The sequence below is a fragment of the Plutella xylostella genome, chromosome 11, assembly GCF_932276165.1.
Source record: "Plutella xylostella chromosome 11, ilPluXylo3.1, whole genome shotgun sequence".
Lineage (NCBI taxonomy): Eukaryota > Metazoa > Arthropoda > Insecta > Lepidoptera > Plutellidae > Plutella > Plutella xylostella.
This window is the reverse complement of record NC_063991.1, coordinates 2,098,969-2,109,580: the sequence shown is the minus strand read 5'-3', so window position 1 is coordinate 2,109,580 and position 10,612 is coordinate 2,098,969. Positions and strand designations below refer to the sequence as shown.

At 38.4% G+C, this 10,612-nt stretch overlaps 1 protein-coding gene across 1 annotated transcript; it reads left to right on the top strand.

Annotated features, from left to right (window-relative positions):
- Positions 1–673: 673 nt before the first annotated feature.
- Positions 674–9,311, top strand: LOC105380737. The gene is made up of 6 exons (XM_048624118.1): positions 674–844; positions 2,634–2,770; positions 6,812–6,985; positions 7,816–8,028; positions 8,512–8,791; positions 9,249–9,311. Exons 1-6 carry the CDS (start codon positions 787–789, stop codon positions 9,284–9,286), a joined length of 900 nt encoding a protein of 299 aa, XP_048480075.1. The 5' UTR covers positions 674–786; the 3' UTR covers positions 9,287–9,311.
- The last annotated feature ends 1,301 nt before the right edge of the window (positions 9,312–10,612 follow it).

Below are 10,612 nucleotides of genomic sequence, written 5' to 3'. Positions count from 1 at the left end.
TTAGAATCACAACGCATGTATTGTCTTCGGTTATTTTTATAGTTTTTTCATTTCATATGAATTAAATTAAAAGGAAAATAGAATAGTACGCATTAACTTACCTCAGTTAAAGCTGAATAACAACCAACAGACCGACATGCATGCAAGGACAAAAAATTTGAAAACACTAAAAAAAAAACAAGGATTCACATTATAGACAAGATAGATTTATAATTCATAGACTAGTAAAAAACTGATCAAGGTGTTTTGCAGCATGCATGCCATATGTGGATTTGATCACGCATGCGGGATTTCTCCGATCAAGGAATTTGTATATTATGTATGCCCAGCATGCCATATGTGGATTTCATCACGCATGCGGGATTTCCCCGATCAAGGACTTTGCTAAGTTGAATACTTGTATGAAGCGTGCGTTGTGACGTGAGGAATATGAACGCGAGACGCGGGAAAATGGCAACACTCCCGAGTGCGTGATGTTTGCGGTTTACCTACCTGAGACCTACCTACACTGAAACTATAATGGCTTCGTATTTTCCATTAGCTACGGAACCCCAACAATCAGAAGCTTCATAATAATAACAAATGTCCCGCATTTACCGGATGTACCGGATACATTGCGCATTAGGCTATTATACTGTGACTGGAACTATGTCAGCTGTCAAATATACTCTGTGTTTATTTCTGCTTAGACAGCTGTCAGCAGCTGTATAACCTCAAAATAGGTTCGTGAAAAATACGTGAAAATAGCAAATAAATCCACATAAATCAAAATTGTAAGCATGAAGAATGGATGATATTGCGAAGCACGTCTCCTCATTCCAGTTAGACCAAGAAATACTAGATGGTAAGTGAGTCTAAAGGCTGTTTTTCAAGTTGGAAATATGATATTTTTATGTAAGTTGTTGTCCTCATAGGCTGATTGTGTGTGCAACAGGTTTTTGACGTAATTTCGTGTTTCGTCACGTTTGCATGATAGTCAACAAAAATATTTTCCAGAATAATAATTAACTACTATTTTAGTTGCCTTGTAAAACTTTAACAGACACCATGAACCAAACGAAACTCAGTATGAAGAATATAAATCTCGCACAGACATCCTATGGGCGATATATTGTATAGACATAGATATAGGTACATTTTCGTTAAGTTCTGGGAAGTATTTGTCACTCCTTCAACAGTAACATTATTGATAAACATTGTAAAAAATAACTGGAAACATATTTTAATACTATAAATTACTCTGGCTGTTGTATTTAAGTACTTTAAAGTTTTCAGTACTTATCCATTTCTTGTTAGACTCACCTTAGATATTGTATGTGCAGTACAGTGGGTCACCAATGTATGAAGAAATAAAAAATATGTTTTTTTTTATGTCAGAGCAGTTAAAAGTTGTTTTAACTTATTAAAACAAACAAAATATCAATATGATGATTGTTAAATATTTTCATGCTCCAGATCTATTACGAAAATTGTCAAAATTTACATGTGGACATGTGTTTTTATATCCAAAATTTGAAACTTAAAGAACTTTTCTTGTCTTCTTAATTCTTTGTTAATAATAATATGTGGAGACCTGAGTCCGTTTACAAATATCTGCCCCGCCTGGGAATCCAAAGTCAAAGTCAAATGCATCATGGGACCTTGGTATAGCAGTCAGGGTGACTAAACTCTACACCATTTGCTTCTAATAAAAAAATAAATAACATACTTTATTCCGTTGGCCTAAGAAGTATTTGTAAGGCCTGGGAAGATAGCTGACGACCCCCTCAATCCACCATTTCATTTTGCAATCGGTACACCAAACACCCTGTATAATAAATGTACATAAATGAGATGATGACTCTTGTACATATTTTTTACTTTAATTTGTTTCTGTCTGATGCAATTGCGGTCTGTAAAATGTAAGTCCGTAATAGACCTATGTATGGCTATTGGGGTTCTAGCTGAAAACCAGCACTATGGTGTGGTGTAGTATACCTGCCATAGCATCAAGCTGAGATAGAACCCATTTTGACGCTGAGAAGCAACATTCATGCTCATTTTTTATTTCTTTTTAACCTTTTCTTGTAAATGTATGTGTTGTTTCTGTGTGTTTTAGAAATAAATGAATTTTCTTTCTTTCTTATTGTACCTAAACTGTTATTTTTGGTTTACATACATACATAATAATATGCTCACGACTGTAATTCCCGAAGGGGTAGTCAGAGATGACTCACAAGCGAGTCACCCGCTTTTCGCTGTACAAATGTACTCACGCGATAGGTCGCGCGCCGTATCGCCGTTTTTGAATGAGTACAATGGACTTAGGTTACACATCTAGAATCTAGATGTGCAGGTTTCCTCTTGTTTTTTTGCCTTTACTGTAAGAGCGATATGTGGGCGTTTACCCGACTTAGCTACCACCGCTCTCCTATTTATTTATTATTTATTGGTGTCTCCTGCTGTGAATTTTATGAAATAAATACTTACCCCTTTATTCATAAAAAAGTTACTGGACGCTTTAGCTATTGAACTGTTTTGTCCCTCTCTGTCAAAGAACAAATTGTTAACTGTCAAGTGGCAGAACAGTTCAATAGCTAAAGCGTCCAGTAACTTTTTTACGAATAAGGGGGTTAATTATTATCTTTTCCCAGCTCGAGGCATAGCTATGACGGTGTCGGAGGTGGCGGGGCTCTCCACGGCGCGCTACTCCGAAAAGGTTCAGTCGCTGCGGCTGAACGAGGCAGACCATGCCTTCCTGAAGGGGCTGAGGAGACGGATTAAGAATAGAGTGAGTGCTGGAACTAGCTAGATTAACAATATACGTAGTAGATGGAGAGTCAGTGCAAAAGAAATGTCTTGACAAATAACACCTCACTTTTCAAGTGAGCTTTTAGGTATTTCTTCATTTATTTATTTATTTGTTCAGTTAGAAGATTTTTGACTTTTCAAGGGTACAGTGGTTGTCATTATATAGGCCAAATTTAAAACGGTTTAATCTTGTCCCTATCTAAGGATTCGACAGTAAATTACGTATACAGTGTGTTGTTTTTCGGACCCGACAAACTTTAAGGGTGGATTCTACAAGTAATTTCATCGAGAAAAAACCCCCATGTGGGGTCAAATCCAGTGGCGGATTTACCTATAGGCCAAAAAGGCCAGTGCCTAGGGCGGCAGATTTAGAGGGGCGGCAAATTTGGCATTTTTTATTTTACAGATTTTTTAAATATAAATTTACCTACGTGTACACAATCTACATATAAATAAACGCACTGTCATATAATCAGTATGTACCTATATTCTTTGAATTTAGTGGCAACTGTGGCTGCTGAATTATGCTCAGAAGGGCTAGTACGGGGCGCATTTAAGTCGTGACAAAAGTTCTACGTCGTCGCGCTCGCTCTTGAGGCTGCGCGATTTGAGTGAGCGCGATGCAATAACTTATGTCACGTCTTAAACTAGCCAAGATTGACGCTTTTTCATGCTGCTTCAGGAATTTTTTGTAAACTCGACACAACGCTGGCTTAAATAAATGAGTGAAATCGGGAAAGGCAAAACCCGGAATAGAGTGAATTTGAGACGATAGTCAGCCAGAAAATATAGTAGAAATAGTTAAAGAGATTCTTGGCATGCATATTCTTTGAAATCAATCAAATATGATATTACTAAAAAGGCTGTAACGCGACAAGAAGCGGCGGGAATACTTTGGAATTTGGAGAAACTGGAAACGGCTGTAATGGTTATATGTGGATAATGTGGAATTTTGTCATAAATGTACTAAGTAATTTCGCAAACCAGTCACTGAATAAAAAAATGGTTTGAGAAGACCTTTGATATTTTTGAAAGACCTGTACAATACCTTACACCAACGAAAAAAATCATCCCCATTTTACATGTATGGAAGGTAACATTTTTTTTTTCATTAATTTATTTTACCAGTTTGTCTGTCGATGCCGTACATTTGTACAAGGTGGATCAAAAAGTCATCCTATCTTGATTGGCTCTAATTTTTTTCTAAATGAAAAACTTCGATTCTGTTTTTTTATTAACTATGTTTATTTGAACATTTAAAATTTTATTGGTAAAGTCTAGAAGATGATATTGGCAAAATGGGCGCCCTCACAATTGATTGCCCTATGGGCTCCTTTTATGGCATTTCTCATCAATTCAGCGAGACCTTCGGGCGAGAGATTCTCGCACTCGTGTCGAATGTTGTCCTTAAGGGCTTCCAGAGACACGGGCTTATTCACATTAACACGGGTCTTGAAAAAACAGCCAAAAAAACTGTCTGAAACGGTTAAATCGGGCGATATTGCGGGGAAAAATGACATATAAAACGAAAAAAAAAGGCGACCCGAAAACTGAATATACAAAATTATTTGGCGTTCTTGGGAAGTGTGGCTTCCATGGCTTGTCAACTTGTATTCTGCAATTGTCTAGTCCACCAATATCAAAACAAATTTGAAATTGGCGGCCATTTGTACAAATGAGAGCAATTTCCAATAGGGTGATTACTTTTGGCCCACCTTGTACAGTTCTCCCATATTAATAATGCGCATGCAAATCTTCGCAAACTGTCGTATTCCCGGAAACACCCGAATCATTGAATCGTAAGAGCCTTAAACAATGCACTTGGATTTTGCACCTTGCTTGAAAGAAATAGTAGTCAATATCATGTTTGCATAAACGAAAACAATACGGGCTCTCGGCGGCTGTCAGTTCTGTGAAATTATATGTATAGAGCTGTTATTACACATTCTTGGTTTTGTTTTCAAATGTAAATTTAATTTCAACTTTAATCAAATTATTGTTGATGATGCCTTATAATGAAACAAATTAAAGAATAAAATATGTGTCAGATTGACAGACTTCACTTTGTAAATAAAGCCACACCCAAAAGACCAAGTTTGTAAGTGTAATATTAATGTGAAATGATCAGAGCTGTAAATACTTTTGAACTCAGATTTTATTTTTTTAATGTAAACCTGTGTTTGAGATCCATTTCTTCTTATAATATAAACCTTGTGTTATTCAAACCTTATTTCATCCATCTTTACATCAGCTTCAGTAAGACACTGGAAAAGTACTGTAACATTTTCGAAGTAAATTTTAATATTATGACAATATTATGAATTATCGAATCCAGTTTCGTTACTGATAAATCAATTATCTCTTTTAGCACCAAATACATATTTCTACTAAAATTTCATGAAAACAATTAAGTGCATTGTTTTCATGAAATTTTAGTACCACTCTAAATACATATAGTTTTCTAACGCTCGGGAATACGACCGTTGCCGAACAATGACGAAGATTTCTATGTGCATTATCAATTTTGGGGAACTGTATATCTTTGCAAAATGTCAGCTTTGATATTTTTACCCGTTTCTGAGAAAAAGACAGCCGGACAACAAAGTGATCCTATAAGGGTTTCTTTTTTCCTTTTGAGGTACGGAACCTTAAATAAGATTTGATGAAACATTTGAAGTTGGTGACAGATAGACATAGAAATATCCACATCATTAAGTTCACAATCATACTAATAACGGGATTAAACTAACAAATTGAATTTCAGAAGTCAATAGGGGCGGCAAAAATTTAATGGCCTACGGGCGGCAAATTTGTAAATCCGCCACTGGTCAAATCTCAATATTCTAGAAATGGCGGCCATTTTAAAGTTTTTTTGAACTTTTTTTATGTAACTTTTAAGCAGTTGTGTATATTTTTATTGGATAGAGATGACTTTTAGCGGATACAAGCATTTTATTTCGTTTCGTTCGTTTTAATGTTTTTTTTTATGAAAAAGAAGAAAATCTAAATCTACTTAGACTCCACATATGGGGGTTTTTTCTCGATGAAATTACTCGTAGAATCCGCCCTTAAAGTTTGTCAGGTCCGAAAAACAACACACTGTATACATATAATAGCTAGTCTAGATCTGAGTCCAGCTTAGTGTTTGTTTTTCATTAGTATTAATTACACAACAACAGCTAATGGCAGCATATTACTGCCGTGTCAGCATGTCTGTGGCTCACCACAGTAACTCGATACGTTCCACGCTACTGCGCACGCGCACGCAACAGACGTAGGTACTGTGGGAGTAATCACTATGTTATGTTATGTATGACACATCAGAATTTTAGATGTGTATGGTCAGCTTCAGGTATATAGCATTACATTGTTTTAGCTGTTTTATTTATCACGAAAAGGACGCGCAATGCGTCACCGCACCACTAAGGTCAAAGAGGCGTAATTTATAGTAGGTATTTGAGGTACTTACTTCCATCTGCTTTCTTTTGCATTTAAAGAAACAACCCATTTCCCCTGGGGGCGAAAAGAGCTTTTTTCATGCCTCCCTTACCTACTTTCAAAGCATGACTTACGGTAAGGTTTAATGACAAACATGTTAGTCTTCTTTTTCACCCTTCTCTCATTACGTCCAGTACAGGTTTTGGGTTTGATAGTTTTATAGTTATTCGAAAACAACAGAAGTTTACGTTTTCTCGCATACAAAGTGGCGCCTCTAGCGGAAACTATCATGAAACTTTTGACAGATAATGACAGAAGAAAACCTAAACTATTTTCGTTTTCGTAAATTGCAAAAACCGTAACCGTAGAGGCTATGAGCTAAGCTACGTCCGCACAGGTACATAGGACGGTTTCTTAGCTGTTTGGGGTCACAAAGTAATGTATTCCGATCATAGAAGAAAAGCTAACCTTTTTTGCTTTCGTAAATTGGAAAACCCGTACTAGAGAGGCTATGAGCTATGGTCATCAGCGTTATTTCCATCTTTTCTTTCTATTACCTTACCTAAAACTTTCTCCCCTCCAGCTAGCATCACAGAACAGCCGGCGCCGTTCCTCCGAACAACTCAGACAGCTAGCTCGCGAGCTACGCGTGGTGCGACGCTGCAAGGGCTCGGCGGCGGCGGAGCGGCGCGCGTTGGTGCAGCGGCGGCGCGCGGCAAGAGAGACTTGTGTCGCACTCACCGAGTATGTCATGAAGGTGAGTTAATAACAGAATGAATGATAAAAGAATAGTCTCAACTCAACGCTTTAATGTCAAAATAAAGAAAATGCGACTGAGCGGCATAGAGTACCAATGGCGTCGCTCGCTCTTGACATATGTTACGCGGCCTGTTGCAGCGGCAGAGCGCTGCTAGAGATACGTGTGTCGCGCTCACCGAGTATTTTGTGAAGGTGAGTTAATGACAGAATGAATTATAAGAGTGTCTCAAAGCTTCATGTCAAATAAACGAATAGCGAACCAGCAAATGGACTTATGCACGAACTATAAGACATAGCGCTCACCAATGGCGTCCCTCGCTCTTGACACACGTTGCGCTGTATGTTGCGTGGTGTCCTGCAGTGGCGGCTCGAGACACGTGCGTATGTTATGAAAATATGTTGCACTATATGTTGCGCGTCGTCCGGCTGTATAATTACAGCATTTCATGAAGGTGTGTATGTTGCACAAGTTGCACTATGTGTTGCGCGACATGTAGTGGTCTATACGGTCTGCTCCATCCAAGCAAACTACATAAAACACAAAAACTTAGGGCCACTTGCACCAACATATTAAATCTAGATTTAGTGTCAAATCTCGATTTAAGAAACGTCAGTCCATATAAAATTTGACACTAAATCGAGAATGCAGTGTTCAAGAGATGTTCAGCGCAGTTAAATGCCTTATAAATCTTAGATTATAAATCTTACCATTATCAACGCCCGTCGTATAAAGTTTTGAAGCAACACAGTTTTTTTTTACTTGGTTTACATTTTCGTAAACGAAATGCTATCTTTACCTATCTCAATTGTTATAAAATTGCTTTACAGGTCCTAAAAGAGCGTCAAGACACATCACAAATACCGCCAGAACTGCTAATTCCAGACGAAGAACCGATACAGAAGACCACAGAATCTCACAAACCCAGAATTCCAGTCAAGAAACTCGCCCCCCCGCCCGTTGTTCCAATAGTGCCAGATATAGCCAGAGATATAGCAACGGATATCACAAGAGAGAGAGACAGCGATATTACAAGGGACCAAGTAAGAAATATTCTTTACACTATTTGTTTGTATTCTATTTACACTAGTAACTAAGTATTTTTGCCAAGCTAAAGATCGCATCCACTGGCGTGCTTCGGGAGAGGCCTACATCCAGCAGTGGACTGCTATAGGCTGATGATGATGATGATTTTTTTGAAATAACGAATACGGCATAGCATAACATACCTCCAGCGCCTCACACATCACCTCACAAAGTCTTCTGCGCATTGGTCAAGATTTAATACACGCGTTCCAAAAGTGGTGTAACTCAGGATGTCATTCTGAACATTTTTTATTGTATTAATTTCGGAAGTTAGTGAAGATAATATTGCCTAAAACACCAAAAACATTTTTTTATCAGCCTGTTGATTGAAATTTGGAATTTTAGTCTTCGTAAACCCTTCCGGAATTTTCCCTACCTAGATGTATCATCGTAAGCCCCAAAGTGACGCTAAATTATCTATTTTCAAATTCAATTTCCAGATAACACAAGAAAAACTCTTCGAGTGTCGAGTAGAAAAGCTCGTCCAACACAGCGTGAACCACATTTATAAGGCTGATAATACTGACAAGAAATACGTCAGTGCCAAAACCGTTTTCATATCCAATGGGGACATGACACAGAGTGAGTTAGAGGGCGGGTTTAAGGACGCGTTTTCGGAAGGGGGGGTGTTGAATTTGTCGGTAAAAGGGGGGAGAAGGAGCCATGGACGGAAACAGTCGGCCCCTCGGAGGATTGCGTACGCGTTTTGTGATAATGATGGTAAGAATATTAATATTTATTAGAACTTAGATCAACCCGATCACCCACATAATATTTCACAGTAAATATCCAACTTTGTATACAAAAGGCGGGTTATCTAACAGTTATATAACACTTTAAATGTATAAGAAACCATTTATAAATGGCTGCCATAAGTGGAAGTAGCAAGGAGTATTGACAAGTCCGGTTTTGATAATTATATCTTTCTTTGCGTGATATACCTTGGCATTTAACTAATTTTGGACAGCTTGAAAACATCTGACAGTCGGGTTGCCCGACAACTCTCTCAGCACAAGTTTGCTTGTGTTGGGTTCCACCAACCCGCACTTGGCCAGCGTGGTGGACTAGGCCTAAACCCTTCCTTCATTGGAAGGAGACCCGAGCCCCAGCAGTGGGGACGTGATGGGTTGTGATGACGATGATGATTTAACTAATCAAATAAATTATCTATTTTCAGAATCTGTCCTGGACTTAAAGATTAAGAAAGAAAACTAGGGACCCACTACACTTATTTTGTTTACAAACAAAATTATAAGAAAAAGATGAACCAAATACTATATTATGTAGATTAGAATATTGTAACATGTCCATCCAAACTAAAGAAGGAATATAAATTGTAGTGTCCTGCACAGAAACCTAACCCTCTCTCCGTAGCAATCTAAGAGGGGTGACTTTCTGTGAGGGCCACTATACATGTAAGTATATTTACGAGGGCGATACCGAAATGATCGGGAATAGAAAAAAGTACAAAGATATCATAATATTATTTACTTTTATTGTTTTTCAAAGTAGTCTCCGTGACATTCAATGCACTTTTTCATTCGATTAAACCAATCATTGAAACAGTAATTCCAGTCTCAAGTGGATACTGTCAAAACAGCTGATTTGTAAGCTTCGACCGCCTCTTCTGGGCCGCTAAACCGTTGACCACGTAGCATATCTTTAATTCTTGGGAATGTAAAATAATCATTGGGGCTCAGATCAGGGCTATACGGAGGATGGTCCATCAACTCCACGTTTTCCATATTTAAAAACGTTCTTGTTTTGCGAGCGGTATGAGAGCTTGCATTATCGTGGTGAAGGATTATACGACGATTCGGGTTAGTTTTACGAAGTTCTCTTACGACTTCCGGCAAACAAACTGTTGTGTACCAATCAGCAGTAACCGTCCTTTGTTCTTGTAATGGAATCGTAGCCACATGGCCAGTTTTCGATACAAACGAAGCGACCATTTTTTTCGACACGCTGCGTGAGCGAATAACTTTTGTTGGCTTGACCTCACCTTCGAAGACCCAAACTGCCGATTGATGTTTTCTTTCGGGCTCATATGAATAAATCCACGATTCATCACCAGAGACGATATTGTAGACAGCATTTGAACTGCCTCCATTGAACCGTTGCAGAGCAGATCGACACCAATTAACACGAGCCGACTTTTGTTCCTCGGTCAAACGGTGGGGCACCCAGCGCGAAACTAACTTCTTGACACTCAGTTCTTCATGTAAAATGGTTTGAATGGCTGTCATACCAATGCTGAGAGAAGCCCGAATCTGCTCGTATGTCACATGTCTATCTTCTTTTATTAACTGGCGTACAGCATCGATGTTATCTTGTGTTACCGCTGTTTTTGGCCGACCAGTAGAAGGGACTGTGGTAAGAGAGGAACGTCCACGGCGAAACTCAGAATACCAACGATATATAGTCGTTTTACTTGGTGCTTCAAGTTTATAAATAGAAACAAGCTCGGCGAGACATTGTTCTTGAGATAAACCTCGACGAAAGTTGTGAAAAATTATTGCACGGAAATGTTCCCGCGTAAGC